We start from the raw sequence: 19,310 nt of genomic DNA on the forward strand, positions 1-19,310 counted from the left end.
GTCAGTAACATGATGGTTTAACTGGGAACAGGTCAGTAACATGACTGGTTTAAGTGGGAACAGGTCAGTAACATGATGGTTTAACTGGGAACAGATCAGTAACATGATGGTTTAACTGGGAACAGATCAGTAACATGATGGTTTAACTGGGAACAGGTCAGTAACATGACTACATATTATATACTACTATATTATTATACTGGGGCTGGCAGTGGTTCAGGCAGTAGAGCTGCTTGTCTTGTGACCTGAAAGCTGGAAGTCCTGTAGCCCAGTGGGAACACGATTCTTCTCTAAGGGCTGGTTCCAAGCTCAGTTAAATGCAGAGGGTTGTTTCAGGATGTACACCTGGTGTAAAACATGTGCCAATTCACCTGTTTGCTGTGGTGACGCCTTCAGAAGGACAAGCCTAAAGGGAAACAACAGCAACTATAATATTTTTATGCTATAGCAGATCCATACTTGCCTACTGTAGCTATTCTTCAGGTAAAGCTCAGAAACAAGCAGGTGACAGCTTGAACATGTTGCTGGGATTTCATGATGTTGTTTTTCCTTTACAGTCTTCAATAAACTACAACAACCTTCTGGAGGAGATGAAGAACACGAGTAGTCCCTACAGGGAACCAATAGATCCAGCCAAGTGGTTCGGCGTCAGGAAGGATGTCAATGCACTGGGATATTGTAAGGTATGTAGCATCCATATTGAAGGAAGAAACTTTTGTTTGACATGAATGAATACTGCCAACAAGGGTTCTTAGCTTCTCTGCTGATGTTTGAGTTTTCCAAACCCAGCTGTTCACCCCAGTCTGCCGCTTCTCTTAGATTTGTCCTGGATGAGACATTTCCATCTGCAGAAGGAGCCACTGCTCATCTTTCCACACCTAAATCCACTCATTCTGATGCTCCTGCAAGCTTTCTGTAAGATTCTGCAGAATAACATGGTACTACATGAGAATATGTCAGACCACCAGAAACAAGTGTTGCCCCCGACCTCCAACCGTTCCCTCATGTTGGAACCAAACTGCTGCTTTATGTCTGGAAGTGATGCAACACAATAAAATTCTGGTTTATTCACAGGTTTTTCTTTTAGTCTCATTTCTGTCAGGGTCTTCCCGGACCACCTCCTTGATGCTGCTGATTGTGTGTGACCAGATCACATAGTTTTACATCTTACTACCTTCTCTGCAAGAGTTGCTACTTCACATTCCAGAAAATTCCTCTTTTTGCTGCTGAGCATCATGGAAATGAGATGGATTAATACTTATCAGGACGTTTGCCTGAGCTTTTCTAGCCAACTTGTAGGCATGGCCAGACGCTCCCTCACGTGCACCAAATTTAGTGTTGAACCTGATTTATAAAGGAAAACAGGTGTTGAGCTCCTTAGGAAGTTGTGTAGTTGCTGAAAGACAGCGTTCACTAGTTTTACGAAGGACAGAGGCTCGACACGAGCCTTTCTCTTCCCCTTCTACTCTCACTAAATCCCTGAATCCCAGTGAGACTCTGCTGAAGTCGGGATCTGGTTTGCAGACCCAAACTTCCCTACGCAACAATTCTTTCATTCCCCTAGTCTGTTGATGCCATTTTTTCCAGAACCATCTGATTGTGCTGATGCTGCTGGTTTTTGAGGCGACTGTGCATCGTCACCAAGCTCACCATTACCGTCAGCTGCAGCGATCCCCCCCACTCATACCGACGCTCTTCCCCTCTGCAAGAAGAGACACTTTGGACAAAGGCCTCATACCTTGTTTCAAGTACCTGCTCAACTACAGCTTCTACAAGTTTGGATTGGAGGTGAGTGATTGGACGAGGCTGGCAGGTAAACACCAGCATACCAGAAAATAGTTTGAACCCTTTCAAACCACTTCTAACTTTTTTCTTTTGGTTCCTTTTGATCTAATTAACTCATTAATTTATTTCCATTTAAGTTTTAAATGTTTTTTTAGGTTATTTTTATGTTCCAAATCTTTTTTGTTTGTTTTTTCTGTCTGTGTTTGCTTTTATTTAACTGTAAATAAACGGAAGCGCAACGCAATCATCTCGATGAGGATTTCATCTGGAAGTATCTGTTGTCTGACATTTCAAATGTGTCTTTTTTTAAAACCAGATTTGCTTCCTGATGACGGTGAACGTGATTGGCCAGCGAATGAACTTTTTAGTGATAATCCACGGCTGCTGGATGGTTGCCCTCCTGGTGAAGCGGCGACGAGTAGCCATTGCCAGGATCTGGCCCAGATACTGTCTCTTCTTGGCCATCTTCATGATCTACCAGTATCTGCTGTGTGTAGGAATCCCACCGGTTCTCTGCATCGGTCAGTTCTAATTCCACTGAACATCTCACAGCATCACAGGGAAAGAGTCAGTAGTTCTGTTTACAAGGTGTCACAGAGGAGTTGGTGTTGAGTGGAACCTGCTGTGTCTCCTGCAGAATATCCATGGAGGTGGAACAGTCCGGTTCTGATGAACTCGGCACTCATTAAGTGGATGTATCTGCCCGACTTCTACACACAACCCAACTCCAGGAACCTGATAGGTTGGTCAGCGATCCTGGAACTTCAATTCTCTGAGTTTTAAACCTGAACATCACAAAACACAGATCTTCATCCTGTCATCTTCTCATCATCACATCAGAGTTCTTACATACACCGCTCCTCTGTAGGAGGAGGTAGAGGAGGAGGAGGAGGAGGAGGAGGGGGGAGGAGGGGGAGGGGGAGGATGAAGATGAGCATAAAGTTGAGGATGAAGATAAGGAAGAGCATGAAGATGAAAAGAGGATGATGAGGAGGAGGAAGAGGAGGATTACAATTTGATTGATGAGGAAGGAAGATATGAGGAAGATGAAGACAGGAGGAAGATGAGGAAGATGAAGACAGGAGGAAGATGAGGAAGATGATTAAGCTGAGGAAGAGGAGGAAGATGAAGACAGGAAGAAGATGATTAAGCTGAGGAAGATGAGACCGAGGATAATGATAAGATGGATGAAAATGAGTAAGATGATGAAGACAAAGGTAAGGATGGATATGATGATGATGCTGATGATGACGAGGAGGAGGAAGATGAAGGCAGAGTTCATCTCCCCCCCCAGCTAAGGATTAGAACAGCCCCCCCCCCCCCCCCCCCCCCCCCCCCCCCCCCCATGAGCTGAGGATCAGGACAGCGACCTTGCTGTGAGGCTACAGACCTAAGCACCACGCCACCATGCTCCTGGTTGATGATGATCACGATGAGGAGAATAATGTTGAGAATGAAAGTATGATGAAGATGGTTTAGGATGATCATGAGGAGGATGATGAGGATGTGGATGATGAAGATGACATTAATGATGATGAATATCAGGGTGCTCCAGTTCAGTCCTGCAGATCTACCATTGTGCAGTTTTTGATTGATGCAACTCTTGTCCAACAGCTGAATGAAGGGAATGTGTGGTAAGCAGGCCTCTGCTGAGCTCGACGACATGCAGCCGTTTGGTTCTTGTGTGTCGGAGAAGGTTGCAGGGTGGCAGATCTCCAGGACCGAACATCCTCTATGTAGATGATAATGATGATGACAGTAAAAATGATAATAAAGAGTGGTGCTTGTCCACAGCGGACTTTGTGCTGCTGATGTGTGCGTCCCAGCAGTGGAAAGTGTTTGAGTGTGAACACACAGAGGACTGGATGGTTACGGCTGGAGAGAACTCTGATGATCCAGATCTGATGGATGGTCACCTGTTCAACCCGGCGCCCAACTTCATCAACTGCAGGTAAATCAAGAAGCAAAGACATCTCAGGTAGGTGAGTGATGGTAACAGGTAGGTGAGTTATGGTAACAAGTAGGTGAGTTATGGTAACAAGTAGGTGAGTTATGGTAACAGGTAGGTGAGTTATGGTAACAAGTAGGTGAGTTATGGTAACAGGTAGGTGAGTGATCGTAACAGGTAGGTGAGTTATAGTAACAGGTAGGTGAGTGATGGTAACAGGTAGGTGGGTTATGGTAACAGGTAGGTGAGTGATGGTAACAGGTAGGTGGGTTATGGTAACAGGTAGGTGAGTGATGGTAACAGGTAGGTGGGTGATGGTTAGAGGTAGGTGAGTGATGGTAACAAGTAGTTGAGTTATGGTAACAGATAGGTGGGTGATGGTAACAGGTAGGTGAGTGATGGTACCAGGTAGGTAAATTATGGTAACAGGTAGGTGAGTGATGGTTACTGGTAGGTGAGTTATGGTAACAGGTAGGTGAGTGATGGTAACAGGTAGGTGGGTTATGGTAACAGGTAGGTGAGTGATGGTAACAAGTAGTTGAGTTATGGTAACAGATAGGTGGGTGATGGTAACAGGTAGGTGAGTAATGGTACCAGGTAGGTAAATTATGGTAACAGGTAGGTGAGTGATGGTAACAAGTAGGTGAGTTATGGTAACAGATAGGTGGGTGATGGTAACAGGTAGGTGAGTGATGGTACCAGGTAGGTAAATTATGGTAACAGGTAGGTGAGTGATGGTTACTGGTAGGTGAGTTATGGTAACAGGTAGGTGAATTATGGTAACAGGTAGGTGGGTTATGGTAACAGGTAGGTGAGTGATGGTAACAAGTAGGTGAGTTATGGTAACAAGTAGGTGAGTGATGGTAACAGGTAGGTGGGTTATGGTAACAGGTAGGCGAGTTATGGTAACAGGTAGGTGGGTTATGGTAACAGGTAGGTTAGTTATAGTAACAGGTAGGTGAGTGATGGTAACAGGTAGGTGGGTTATGGTAACAGGTAGGTGAGTGATGGTAACAGGTAGGTGAGTTATGGTAACAAGTAGGTGAGTTATGGTAACAGGTAGGTGAGTGATCGTAACAAGTAGGTGAGTTATGGTAACAAGTAGGTGAGTGATGGTAACAGGTAGGTGGGTTATGGTAACAGGTAGGTGAATTATGGTAACAGGTAGGTGGGTTATGGTAACAGGTAGGTGAGTGATGGTAACAGGTAGGTGAGTTATGGTAACAGGTAGGTGAGTGATGGTAACAGGTAGGTGGGTTATGGTAACAGGTAGGTGGGTGATGGTAACAGGTAGGTGAGTGATGGTAACAGGTAGGTAAATTATGGTAACAGGTAGGTGAGTGATGGTAACAGGTAGGTGAGTGATGGTAACAAGTAGGTGAGTTATGGTAACAGGTAGATGGGTGATGGTAACAGGTAGGTGAGTGATGGTAACAGGTAGGTAAATTATGGTAACAGGTAGGTGAGTGATCGTAACAGGTAGGTGAGTTATAGTAACAGGTAGGTGAGTGATGGTAACAGGTAGGTGAGTTATGGTAAGAAGTAGGTGAGTTATGGTAACAGGTAGGTGAGTGATCGTAACAGGTAGGTGAGTTATAGTAACAGGTAGGTGAGTGATGGTAACAGGTAGGTGGGTTATGGTAACAGGTAGGTGAGTGATGGTAACAGGTAGGTGGGTTATGGTAACAGGTAGGTGAGTGATGGTAACAGGTAGGTGAGTGATGGTAACAAGTAGGTGAGTTATGGTAACAGGTAGGTGAGTGATGGTAACAGGTAGGTGGGTTATGGTAACAGGTAGGTGAATTATGGTAACAGGTAGGTGGGTTATGGTAACAGGTAGGTGAGTGATGGTAACAGGTAGGTGAGTTATGGTAACAGGTAGGTGAGTGATGGTAACAGGTAGGTGGGTTATGGTAACAGGTAGGTGGGTGATGGTAACAGGTAGGTGAGTGATGGTAACAGGTAGGTAAATTATGGTAACAGGTAGGTGAGTGATGGTAACAGGTAGGTGAGTGATGGTAACAAGTAGGTGAGTTATGGTAACAGGTAGATGGGTGATGGTAACAGGTAGGTGAGTGATGGTAACAGGTAGGTAAATTATGGTAACAGGTAGGTGAGTGATCGTAACAGGTAGGTGAGTTATAGTAACAGGTAGGTGAGTGATGGTAACAGGTAGGTGAGTTATGGTAAGAAGTAGGTGAGTTATGGTAACAGGTAGGTGAGTGATCGTAACAGGTAGGTGAGTTATAGTAACAGGTAGGTGAGTGATGGTAACAGGTAGGTGGGTTATGGTAACAGGTAGGTGAGTGATGGTAACAGGTAGGTGGGTTATGGTAACAGGTAGGTGAGTGATGGTAACAGGTAGGTGAGTGATGGTAACAAGTAGGTGAGTTATGGTAACAGGTAGGTGAGTGATGGTAACAGGTAGGTGAGTGATGGTAACAAGTAGGTGAGTCATGGTAACAGGTAGGTGGGTTATGGTAACAAGTAGGTGAGTTATGGTAACAGGTAGGTGAGTGATCGTAACAGGTAGGTGAGTTATAGTAACAGGTAGGTGAGTGATGGTAACAGGTAGGTGGGTTATGGTAACAGGTAGGTGAGTGATGGTAACAGGTAGGTGGGTTTTGGTAACAGGTAGGTGAGTGATGGTAACAGGTAGGTGGGTGATGGTTAGAGGTAGGTGGGTGATGGTTAGAGGTAGGTGAGTTATGGTAACAGGTAGGTGAGTGATGGTAACAAGTAGTTGAGTTATGGTAACAGGTAGGTGAGTGATGGTAACAAGTAGGTGAGTTATGGTAACAGAGAGGTGGGTGATGGTAACAGGTAGGTGAGTGATGGTACCAGGTAGGTAAATTATGGTAACAGGTAGGTGAGTGATGGTTACTGGTAGGTGAGTTATGGTAACAGGTAGGTGAATTATGGTAACAGGTAGGTGGGTTATGGTAACAGGTAGGTGAGTGATGGTAACAAGTAGGTGAGTTATGGTAACAGGTAGGTGAGTGATGGTAACAGGTAGGTGGGTTATGGTAACAGGTAGGCGAGTTATGGTAACAGGTAGGTGGGTTATGGTAAAAGGTAGGTTAGTTATAGTAACAGGTAGGTGAGTGATGGTAACAGGTAGGTGGGTTATGGTAATAGGTAGGTGAGGGATGGGAACAAGTAGGTGAGTTATGGTAACAGGTAGGTGAGTGATTGTAACAGGTAGGTGAGTGATCGTAACAGGTAGGTGAGTGATGGTAACAGGTAGGTGGGTTATGGTAACAGGTATGTGAGTGATGGTAACAGGTAGGTGGGTGATGGTAACAGGTAGGTGAGTGATGGTAACAGGTAGGTGAGTGATGGTAACAAGTAGGTGAGTCATGGTAACAGGTAGGTGGGTTATGGTAACAAGTAGGTGAGTTATGGTAACAGGTAGGTGAGTGATCGTAACAGGTAGGTGAGTTATAGTAACAGGTAGGTGAGTGATGGTAACAGGTAGGTGGGTTATGGTAACAGGTAGGTGAGTGATGGTAACAGGTAGGTGGGTTATGGTAACAGGTAGGTGAGTGATGGTAACAGGTAGGTGGGTGATGGTTAGAGGTAGGTGAGTTATGGTAACAGGTAGGTGAGTGATGGTAACAAGTAGTTGAGTTATGGTAACAGGTAGGTGAGTGATGGTAACAAGTAGGTGAGTTATGGTAACAGAGAGGTGGGTGATGGTAACAGGTAGGTGAGTGATGGTACCAGGTAGGTAAATTATGGTAACAGGTAGGTGAGTGATGGTTACTGGTAGGTGAGTTATGGTAACAGGTAGGTGAATTATGGTAACAGGTAGGTGGGTTATGGTAACAGGTAGGTGAGTGATGGTAACAAGTAGGTGAGTTATGGTAACAAGTAGGTGAGTGATGGTAACAGGTAGGTGGGTTATGGTAACAGGTAGGCGAGTTATGGTAACAGGTAGGTGGGTCATGGTAAAAGGTAGGTTAGTTATAGTAACAGGTAGGTGAGTGATGGTAACAGGTAGGTGGGTTATGGTAATAGGTAGGTGAGGGATGGGAACAAGTAGGTGAGTTATGGTAACAGGTAGGTGAGTGATCGTAACAGGTAGGTGAGTGATCGTAACAGGTAGGTGAGTGATGGTAACAGGTAGGTGGGTTATGGTAACAGGTATGTGAGTGATGGTAACAGGTAGGTGGGTGATGGTAACAGGTAGGTGAGTGATCGTAACAGGTAGGTGAGTTATAGTAACAGGTAGGTGAGTGATGGTAACTGGTAGGTGGGTTATGGTAACAGGTAGGTGAGTGATGGTAACAGGTAGGTGAGTTATGGTAACAGAGAGGTGGGTGATGGTAACAGGTAGGTGAGTGATGGTACCAGGTAGGTAAATTATGGTAACAGGTAGGTGAGTGATGGTTACTGGTAGGTGAGTTATGGTAACAGGTAGGTGAATTATGGTAACAGGTAGGTGGGTTATGGTAACAGGTAGGTGAGTGATGGTAACAAGTAGGTGAGTTATGGTAACAAGTAGGTGAGTGATGGTAACAGGTAGGTGGGTTATGGTAACAGGTAGGCGAGTTATGGTAACAGGTAGGTGGGTTATGGTAAAAGGTAGGTTAGTTATAGTAACAGGTAGGTGAGTGATGGTAACAGGTAGGTGGGTTATGGTAATAGGTAGGTGAGGGATGGGAACAAGTAGGTGAGTTATGGTAACAGGTAGGTGAGTGATCGTAACAGGTAGGTGAGTGATCGTAACAGGTAGGTGAGTGATGGTAACAGGTAGGTGGGTTATGGTAACAGGTATGTGAGTGATGGTAACAGGTAGGTGGGTGATGGTAACAGGTAGGTGGGTGATGGTAACAGGTAGGTGAGTGATCGTAACAGGTAGGTGAGTTATAGTAACAGGTAGGTAAGTGATGGTAACTGGTAGGTGGGTTATGGTAACAGGTAGGTGAGTGATGGTAACAGGTAGGTGGGTTATGGTAACAGGTAGGTGAGTTATGGTAACAGGTAGGTGGGTGATGGTAACAGGTAGGTGAGTGATGGTAACAAGTAGGTGGGTTATGGTAACAGGTAGGTGAGTGATGGTAACAGGTAGGTGGGTGATGGTAACAGGTAGGTGAGTGATGGTAACAGGTAGGTGAGTGATGGTAACAGGTAGGTGGGTTATGGTAACAGGTAGGTGAGTGATGGTAACAGGTAGGTGGGTTATGGTAACAGGTAGGTAAATTATGGTAACAGGTAGGTGAGTTATGGTAACAGGTAGGTGAGTTATGGTAACAAGTAGGTGAGTGATGGTAACAGGTAGGTGGGTGATGGTAACAGGTAGGTGAGTGATGGTAACAAATAGGTGAGTGATGGTAACAGGTAGTTGGGTTATGGTAACAGGTAGGTAAATTATGGTAACAGGTAGGTGAGTTATGGTAACAGGTAGGTGAGTTATGGTAACAAGTAGGTGAGTTATGGTAACAGGTAGGTGAGTTATGGTAACAGGTAGGTGAGTGATGGTAACAGGTAGGTGAGTGATCGTAACAGGTAGGTGAGTTATAGTAACAGGTAGGTGAGTGATGGTAACAGGTAGGTGAGTTATGGTAACAGGTAGGTGAGTGATGGTAACAAGTAGGTGAGTTATGGTAACAGGTAGGTGAGTTATGGTAACAGGTAGGTGAGTGATGGTAACAGGTAGGTGAGTGATCGTAACAGGTAGGTGAGTTATAGTAACAGGTAGGTGAGTGATGGTAACATGTAGGTGAGTTATCGTAACAGGTAGGTGAGTGATGGTAACAGGTAGGTGAGTTATCGTAACAGGTGGGTGAGTTATGGTAACATGTAGGTGAGTGATGGTAACATGTAGGATATTTATATTTTATATTGTATTATGAGTTTAGCATTTTGTTACAACCCTGAAAAGGTTAGTGAGTGATGGATGAAGGGACGTGAGCATCTCAGTCTTATGTCAGATGGTTTTAAATATGTTCTGGTAGATTCAATCAGCTTTTGTTTTCTCCTTCAAACATAATAAAAACTACAAACGGTTTTACCTTCTTCTTTCAGGCAGACTTAAGCTCATGTCAGAAGTTTAATCAGTATGTCCTCTGCAGGAGTTATCTGGACATGGCTAAAGTCCTGGTGTTCCGGTACTTCTACTGGTTTGTGCTGTCGGTGGTCTTCATCACAGGGGCCACCAGGATCTCGGTGTTTGGGCTTGGCTACCTGCTGGCCTCCTTCTTTTTCCTGCTGTTTGGTACCAAACTGTTGGTCAAACCCTCCAGGGTTCGTCTCATGCTGTGGGACTGTCTCATCATCTATAACGTGGCCGTCATTATATCTAAAAATGTCTTATCTGTGAGTTTCACCTCCTTCTACCAAAGCAGGCCTGATGATGCAGTGGGATTTGTTTAGATGTGTCAACCCTCTTCGGAAAGGTGACTTTTATACTGGTGTGGTGTGTTTCAGATCCTGGCGTGTGTGTTTGTCTTTGAGATGCAGAAAGGGTTCTGTTGGGTAATTCAGCTCTTCAGCCTGGTTTGCACAGTTAAAGGATACTATGACCGTGAGTATTAAAACCAGAGGAAGTTGCAGCTTTGGGTGTTTGAAAGTGTTTGCTGGGAAGAAGTAGAAACGCTCATGCTGTTTTCTTTTCTCCCTGAAGCTAATGCAGTGAGCAGCAGCACATGCAGCCTCCCAGTAGAAGAAGCTGGAATCATCTGGGACAGCTTCTGTTTTCTCTGCCTTTTGCTGCAGAGGCGGGTTTTTCTCAGTTTCTACTTCCTGCATGTGATGACAGATCTGCAGGCATCTGCCAAACAGGCATCCAGGTACAGTAGAATCCATATGGACTGAATCTGAAGCTGCAGAAGTGTCTGAGCTTCTTCAGGCCTTCAAACATCTGTAAACATCTGATGTCTGTTACATAGCTGGAAGAAGGTTCTAGAAACCTGTTTTAAATGTGAGCTGAAGGTTAAATCCTGGATGACTCTTCCTCGCTAAAAAATAGCTCCTCACAGAACTGAAAGCCAGATTAATGCATCCAGATTAATCCCACAGCTGGACAATGTTGTCCTGAGTTTTTCAGGTCCAAAGACAGAAACCTCAGTCTGTCCAGTTTAACAGGAGAAACTTCAGAGACATCCAGGTCTTGATGTCTGTAAGACATCTTTGTAATCTATCAACCTGATTGCTTTAATCTGGCTTCATAGAGGTAAATCTGAGTATCATCTGGATAGAAATGACTGTTTTTACCAGATGATAACAGTCAGTCTCATCATGTGACATGTAGTTTATCATCTACTGGGCAGAAAAGAAAGTTGATGAGCTTCTGTGTTTACCTACATTTTACACAGACACCCAACCTTTCATTAAAACTGGGGTTTTATTGTTAATATTAATTTTAGATGATTTCTTTTCCATGTAATAAGTAGTTATGAGCAGGTATATTGTGAAGGTAGTATTTGTAACATTCTTGCTGGGATTTTCCATTTGTTTCTGTGGACTGTCTGCTATTTAGCGCTGTTTTATTTACTGGAATGTTCTTTCTGCAGAGGGTTTGAGCTGTTCAGAGCCAGCATCATGAAGAACATTGAGTTACGCCGTCAAACTGAGAAGAAATCACTGTCCCAGCTCAAGAGATCGTAAGTTCTTCCCATTTGAACCCTGACGATGCCACCAACGCTAGAGCTGCCATAGGGTCTTAAGATCTGTTCACTTTTCTCCTCTTGGCTTCGCTCAGGATGCAGAGAATTCGTTCCAAGCAGCAGAAGTACAGAGACGGTCATAAAACCAGTGGGAACTCCTCTGAAAGCCTAACGGATGGTAGGAGAGCTGCTGGAAGCTTCTTGGTCGTCACACTGAGTCTGATTCATTCCGTCTGCAGACCATGAGCTCATCTTCTCCTCCTTTCCGTCATTTTTAACGTCACTCATGTTGTTTTCCTTCAGAAACTCAGAGAGACCAGGATGGAACCAGGAGAAAGAGGTGGTACCAGCCATGGGTGGACCATGCTGCCGGTACAACTCTTTACATGCGATGCTGCCAGCAGATTTTTAACATAAATCATAAGACGTCTGTTTTCAGTTATTTTATGAATAAACATCAAGCTAAATGCTGAGTAAAACTGAACACTGATGCATGCTGAACAGAGCAAATCAGGAGTGTCACTTGCATCAACATCACCTGTTCCTTCTCCTTCCAGTTCTCCACTCAGGAGAGTACTACCTGTTTGAATCAGACAGCGAGGATGAGGAGGAGCTGATCGCCGAAGAAAAGAAGCCTCAGAAGCAGTCTGCCTCTCAGGTCCGACACAGATCTATCCTCATCCAGTCAGTAGATCCAGTACCATGGTCTGCAGAGGTTACATGAGTGTATTTGTGTCCAGTTAGCTCACCAGGCATGGGTGACCAGTGTGAAAACAGCTCTGAGAGAACGCCAGAGACACCAGAGACATCTGAAGAAGAATGAAACAGAGAGACAGCAGGAGGTCACCAAAGGTCAGATATTCCTCCATTCCAGAAGCTGGAAAACACTCAAAACATCATGACATTAAAAAAAAGTGGTCCACCAGGACCAGTAGTGTGGAACGGTGATGGTCATGTGACCCTCCAGCTGGTCTACGGAGGTTTTCCAGCGTTTCTATCCGTCCAGGAGGTTTACAGTCCAGACACAACATGTAGTGTTTATTCAGAGACTCTAGATGGTAAATCCACCATTATTTATCACATCTTCATCACCATCACTACAATGTTGCTAAGAGACCTCTATTTTCACCTGGACATGATGATGAAGACACTTCCTGTCAGACTTTCCACCAATCAGAGAGCTTAAAGGGTTCCTATTCTGGTATTTGGAGTTTTCTGAGCTTTCTACAGTGTTACAGTGTTGAATCCTCATCAGACATGTGAACGACACTGTTTTTTATCACCTAAACACATGTTTGAGTTTGAGTTTGAGTTCCAGCACTCTCTCCGTTCGGTTTCCATGGCGACGAAAAACGCGTGGTTTTAGAGAGTTTTTTCTACGTGGAAATCCTTGTGACGTCCCGGGGGATAAGGTTGGGTGATTGGTTACCTTCTACTGGTTAACAAGGGCATGTACAAATACATCAGGCGGGTGGAAAACGTGGGATAAAGTTATATCCAACGATGGCTGGTGAGTTTACCAAAGAGAGACATCCTGCTGCATTCGTTGCTGTGGGTTGCTGTTTTCCACTTCGTTTTCAGGCTCTGATTCAGGTTCCAACATGTAGGGCTGGATGCTATGTGTTGACATTGTAGTTTGTTTTCTTATTGAGTTCATATGAGCCTAATCCTTCTGTTTATGAGACGTTACAATGACGGTGAAAGCAGGTGCGGTGCGCGCTCCCGATGTAGTGCAGTGGCGGGAGGCGGGGCTTAATGCGGAAGAGTCTCAATCCACTCGTTTTGCCCGCAGGCTGATCTGACAGCCTACGGAGAGGGTCGGTCTGAAGTAAATAAAGCCATTTGTGACAATAACTCCATCAATCCCAGCCCTTCTGGGCTCAGAAATAAAAATAAATTAGCCTGAAATGCACAGAATAGTTCCACTTTAAACTGACGGTAACGTCCAATCAGGAGCAGCCAAAGATCAACAAGTGATGAGAAAAGCAGGAAAATAATGATCCTCTATGGCTGGAATAAAGCCAAGAAGACGTTTGGGATGCAGCTGAGGTGGAGGTGCTGCAGTGAGGAGAGCAGGTAGATAGTAGCAGGAAGACGTGTGGAAACATGAAACAGTTTGTGTGTGTGTGTGTGTGTGTGTGTGTGTGTGTGTGTGTGTGTGTGTGTGTGTGTGTGTGTGTTTCAGACGTGAGAGAATGATGTGCAGATGAGAAAAGGCTTGGTCGCTGCTGATTTGTGTGTTATGTCTACACACTTCTGGTTGCTCTTTATGCTGCTTTATCTATTCATTCATTTTACATCATTTTAACCTCAGAATCTGACAGCTGTGGCTGAAAGCATCCCGTTTCCATGGAGACATTACATCTGCATGCTGACTGGGAGTCAGTGAAAAGCTTCTACATTATGGTTTATTGTAGGAAACCAGGTTAAATGAAGCGGCAGGTTGAGTATGGTATGGTCTGATTCTGGGTTAACTTGAAAAAAAGAAGTGTGTCTCATATTTTACTCTGGATGTATCAGAGATGGAAAATTGATGATGATGATGTTATGTGACAAATAATGTGTTTGTAGGTGGTGAAGATGATGTTTTTGAGGAGAGTGACTTGAAGGACAAGCTGGAGGAACCAGAGTCAGGTAGTGTCACTATGATGATGTTCTCTTTTCTGTTTCATTAATTCCATTTGGTTAAATTCCAACTTTTATAGTTCCAGTTCACAACAAATCTGTCTGGGCTGTTTTTATAGATGCTTTCCAATTCAGTTCAGTTCTTCATTCTCCACCTAATGAAACAAATCCATCATATAATCCTCCTTAGTCCAGTTTATAATGACTGTATTCAAATAAACCAGTTACATGAAATAATGACTAAGCAAAAATAAAACCTCTATCAGGACCAGAACCAGGAAGAAAAACCTCCATCAGGACCAGAACCATATCCCTGGTTTCTCAGAGAGGGATGTTGTAACTGAAGGTTTTATCCTGATCTACTTTAGAACCTCTAGGAACCAGCAGTAAACCTACAATCTGAAAGTGGAAGAAGTGTATTAACTGGACAAGAAAACATGGATGGATGGATGTATAGATGGATGGAAAGATAGATGGATGGATGTATAGATGGATGGAAAGATAGATGGATGGATGTATAGATGGATGGATGGTTGGAAAGATGGATGGATGGATGGATGGATGGATGTATAGATGAATGGATGTATAGATGGATGGATGGATGGATATATAGATGGATGGATGGATGGATGTATAGATGGATGGATGGTTGGAAAGATGGATGGATGGATGGACTGATGTATAGATGGATGGATGGATGGATGGATGTATAGATGAATGGATGTATGGATGTATGGATGGATGGATATGGTGGAATGCTGGTAAAGCGAGACTGCCGTCTGTTCCTGGCTCCTTCAGCTCATGGGGAGATGGTGCAGAAGATCCTGGACATCCTGCGCTTCATGTGGGCCATCATTCTTTCCATGGTCGATGGACTGACTCAGTGGCTGGACTTACTGACCAAACAGTACCGAGACACGTCCACAGTCCTGTGCAACGAACGTTACTTAATCATACACAAAGTCCAGCAGGTAAAGCTCTAGCAGGGTGGTTTTAGCTTTTGGGTTGTTGAGATGAAGATTGCTTCATCATAGTCATCTCTCTCGTGGTTGCAGCTTCATGCAGCAGAGGCCATGGACGATGGGCGGTCTCAAACCAGCGAGAGTGCCACGCTAGAAACCTGTTTGGATGATGATGATGCAGAGAGCAGGTAGGAGGGATGCTGGTATTGGGTTGTGTTCTGCTGGAATCTCAGGTTGTAGTTTTCACCTGCTTTACATCTTGGCTTTGTGTGCAGCAGACCTGAGGAAGGACAGTCTACGCTCAAGTCCAATGTCTATCTCCTGAGCATAGAACTCCCATCCAGCAGCACTGGGTCAGCACCAGAACCACAACACAGACACTCCAGGACAGCCAGCGAGCTCCTGTCAGACAGGTAACCTCTGAGTGAAACCCCTTCTGGTCTGTTTTTCTGGTGATGAACGCTGACTCTCCCCTGTTTTCAGGCACTTTTGTGTGGAGGAGCTGGAGCAAAGCAGAGAGTTCTTTCAAAACCAGAACCGGCTGCTGAAGCTGCTGCTCTCCATGTACACCCTGCTGTCGGCCAACTCAGAGCTGCTGTGTTACTTCATCATGGTGTTGAACAATGTGGTCAGCGCCTCCATCATATCGCTTGTCTTGCCTGTGCTGGTCTTTCTTTGGGCCATGCTGTCCATCCCCCGGCCCACCAAGAGGTTCTGGATGACGGCTATTGTGTACACAGAGGTACAGACAATGATGATACTCATGTCCAGAAGCATAGCATGTTTTTGTTATTATCCTTTATACCATGGTCCTGGTGAATACTCCATTCTGATTGGTTGCAGGGTGTCCGTTAAAAAGTGATATAGGACACCAGTTAAAAAAAGTTCTGTCAAATAGCCGAATAATCCTAAAACATTGTGCTGGCTCAAAAGCCAGTTGGTAACCGTGGCAACAGAAATCTTAGCAACAAACAGACAAAACAGAAAGCAGAAAGAATATCTGGAAGGATTATGTCAAACAGCGGCCCATGGTCACCAATGAATGTATCTGATCTGCCAGTTTTTAGGTTATTTTATTTTTTCAGGTTGAATAATAACCAGAGTAGAAAAGGGAGAAAGGAAAAACAGTCTGCCGATTCCTCCCCATCTCAGCAATGTATTGTGTTCAAGTTCTACCAAGATCACGAGTTGAAATCAGTCACTGCAGATGAAATATCCATCATATTGTTTGAACCGTATTAAATAATATTTAATCAGTTAGTTTGTGATGAAGCTCCAGATCTCTCAAAGAGGGACAGAGCGGCTCGGACGCCATCCTGCAGCAGTACAGTGGACCGTCCGTGTGTTTCTCTGCATTAATGCTCCAACGGTTACGCCAATTTCACTGCAATCTTCAAGAATTAAAAAGGTCCGTGCTGTTCGCATTTAGATTTTTCCATGGCTGAATTTTTCTTATGCTGTGATAGAAACCAACCATTGCACGTCCTCCCCGATTTTATTCATATTGTGAAGAAATATGCATTTTCAGAAAATCACCATATTGTCATTGGAATCCGTTAAAAGGAGGGGGCGGCACTTCCGTTCAACACTCTTATCTTTCAGGCTCGATCACCTGACGGTGCGCCGTGCGCACACTCACTGACATTCATACACACTGAGCTCCCTGGACCACACAGTCACACACATCCAGCAACACTATCATATGTCACCATCATCAGTAATTTGTTGCAATAGTATCTGCTGCCGAACAAGCTGCAGGTGTTGCCTATGGTAGTTACCTTGGCAACGCCACAACAAGAGACATTAATTAGTCCGCTCAGCCGCTTCTTGTTAAAAACATGATTTTAACAGTAAAAACAACATGAGTGATTGATCTTATGTTATTTCCTTTGTGAGTGACCATGGTATTAAGCAGGATAATGCCCTCCGAGGTGTCCATTCTCAGGAATTAATGGACGACGCAGAGGCGTAAAACATCCATTCGGACTTTGCGTCGGACGGTTCCCTCCACGTCATCCATTAATTCCTGAGAATGCACCCCTCGTTGGGCATTATCCCTTACTTAAAAGACACTAAGCAAACACAGAAGTGATTCCTGAGAAGCAACTGGTCAAAATATCTGAGTCTCAAATCCTAACAGAATTAGAACTTTAACCAGTAATACAGTCAAATAAACTGTTTCTGTTTACTGAGAAATAACACAGAGTAAACCCAGCTCCAACACGTTCAGACACTGTGCAAAATGTAAATAAAACCACGCCGGTTTTATTTATCGACCTCTTAGCCTGGCTTTATTTGCTCTATTTATAGAACCACTTGCACCGGCAATCAGAGAAATCAAAGGAATTTGGACTAAGGATACTGAATCTAAAATTTGTCTTTATGAAAACAATTTATCTGTAACACTTCCACGCCCAGAAATAAGTCTCTCCAAGTTAACCATGAAAACATTTATGCCAGGTGGACACTGTGCGATTCTAGAAATCTGACTGTCGGGGAAATGCTCCCACTGCACGACCGGGTTTGTCCCTCGTACTCTATCTGACCCTACGACATGTGTACTCATACTGTACGACTCCTGTCAGCCACGATTATTGACAACCATGACTACTTGTCGGCGTCAGTCGGTGTGTGACGGCACAATGTGCTTGAGTGTGAACAACAAAAAACAAAGGTTCCTAGTTCCTATGACAACCACAGCGTGCCTGACAATAAGATGGCAAGCAGGAAGCAAGTTGTTGCAGTTGGGGTTGCCCGTCATTGTTTAAAGCTCCACCGGTGTCTTCTGCGCAGGTGCGAACGTAGAATCGTGACGTAACACCGCTCACTCTGTACGAGTGACGCCGAAAATTTTTGACATGCCAAAAGTTTGATCAGGGGATCGCAGCATCATTGTTAGAACGTAGCAGCAATTAATCCTTCGTTGTGAGTGTTCTCACACTGTACGGCTCACGACCTCCCGACCGGACATCCCGACGCTACCATGTTTCCACGATGACGCAGCGTGGTCTGCGACAGCAAAATCGTGGTGAAATCCCCTCAGATGAGGACCCCGAGACCACAGTCAAAAACTTCATCCAGACTCATCTAAAGCTCCCGGAAGAAACGGTGGGGAACATCGCCTTTCACCGAGTTCACCGTCTGGGCGGAAGGAAACCCGGAGCCGGCCGGCCACGGCCCATCGTAGCCAAGTTTGTTAACTACAAACAAAAGGAGCAGGTGAAGAGTCAGGGTCGTGAACTTCGGGGCCTCCATTATGCAGTTAATGACCAGTTTCCAAGAGAGATCCTGGATCGGCGGAGAGTCCTGTTCCCTATTAGGAGGAAATCCATCGCCGAAGGAGCTCGCGCTGTCATCGCCGTGGATAAATTATTTATCAATGGACAGTTGTACTGCGACCCAAACATCACTACGTGGCTCTACTGACTTGTTGGTATGTTCCTTAATAATCTTAAATCTTAAATAAGTTATGCCATATTTGTAATACTGTGGTTTCAAAATAATTATCAGTATTTTCTCCACCCGTCTCTGCTACACCGTTCTCGTCACGGATGTTTCTTTTACATTATTTTCTTCCTTTGGCACGGTCACTTTTTTCTCTTTTCGTTGTTTGAACCCTTTCACTTTTATCAGTAATGTCACCTACTTCTCTATTTATATGTTTCATGGCGCACGCACAAGATTAAACATCGGACACAACGTTATGCATGATTCACACATACACTCACAGTTCAGTATGAGGAAAGCACACATAGAGACACTTAACGCGCAGATCCAGGTACCGCACACAGCTGACAGGCGCACAAGCAGCGGGTTACACACGCTGTGGTAATATGCACATAACCTCCATCTCTGCTGGTTTATGGATACACTGAGGTTTGTAATATGCAGATAGTCTTCGTTTTTGTTGGTTTATGGATGCACTGAGGTTTGTCACTTGGAATGTGCGTGGAGCTGGTACAAGAGAGAAGAGGTTAAAAATTCTTAATCAGATGCATGAAATGAAGGCAGACATCGTTCTCCTGCAGGAGACTCATTTATCTAATTCAACAATAAATCTTTCAACGGACCAGTTTCCACATGTTTACTCAGCTTGCTATAATTCCAGACAAAGAGGAGTAGCCACTCTTATTAATAAAAGTTTAAAATTTGACATTGATCAAACAATCACAGATCCAGAAGGCAGATTTTTAATAGTTACATTATCTATTCAAAATGTTAAGTTAACTATTGCAAATGTTTATGGCCCAAATGTTGATGACTCCTCCTTTTTTCACTCCCTCTTTACTTCGCTCTATGATTACTTAGATAACACAATCATTGTAGCAGGGGACTTAAATGTTATTCTAGACAAATACAGTTCATCAGGGAAGTATCGAG

The 19,310-nt window shown here is 44.3% G+C and overlaps 1 protein-coding gene across 3 annotated transcripts in view; it reads left to right on the forward strand.

Moving 5' to 3' along the window:
* The window catches only part of piezo1 (piezo type mechanosensitive ion channel component 1 (Er blood group)), a 175,267-nt gene that overhangs the window by 99,290 nt on the left and 56,667 nt on the right, over window positions 1-19,310 (forward strand). Inside the window, exons 20-37 of one of the 3 annotated variants that reach the window (XM_079249118.1) lie at window positions 558-683; window positions 1,588-1,788; window positions 2,102-2,306; window positions 2,423-2,527; window positions 3,580-3,736; window positions 9,811-10,054; window positions 10,166-10,262; window positions 10,362-10,527; window positions 11,251-11,340; window positions 11,439-11,521; window positions 11,647-11,715; window positions 11,901-12,001; window positions 12,084-12,195; window positions 13,915-13,977; window positions 14,767-14,939; window positions 15,024-15,118; window positions 15,206-15,343; window positions 15,414-15,672. In XM_079249118.1, the coding sequence (XP_079105244.1) occupies window positions 558-683; window positions 1,588-1,788; window positions 2,102-2,306; window positions 2,423-2,527; window positions 3,580-3,736; window positions 9,811-10,054; window positions 10,166-10,262; window positions 10,362-10,527; window positions 11,251-11,340; window positions 11,439-11,521; window positions 11,647-11,715; window positions 11,901-12,001; window positions 12,084-12,195; window positions 13,915-13,977; window positions 14,767-14,939; window positions 15,024-15,118; window positions 15,206-15,343; window positions 15,414-15,672 (2,484 nt within the window). The remainder of the gene's footprint in view (window positions 1-557; window positions 684-1,587; window positions 1,789-2,101; window positions 2,307-2,422; window positions 2,528-3,579; window positions 3,737-9,810; window positions 10,055-10,165; window positions 10,263-10,361; window positions 10,528-11,250; window positions 11,341-11,438; window positions 11,522-11,646; window positions 11,716-11,900; window positions 12,002-12,083; window positions 12,196-13,914; window positions 13,978-14,766; window positions 14,940-15,023; window positions 15,119-15,205; window positions 15,344-15,413; window positions 15,673-19,310) is intronic. The other 2 variants (XM_079249119.1, XM_079249120.1) reach the window with 2 other exon arrangements.

Source organism: Telmatherina bonti (genome assembly GCF_933228915.1).
Source record: "Telmatherina bonti genome assembly, chromosome: 11".
Taxonomy (NCBI): Eukaryota; Metazoa; Chordata; class Actinopteri; order Atheriniformes; family Telmatherinidae; genus Telmatherina; species Telmatherina bonti.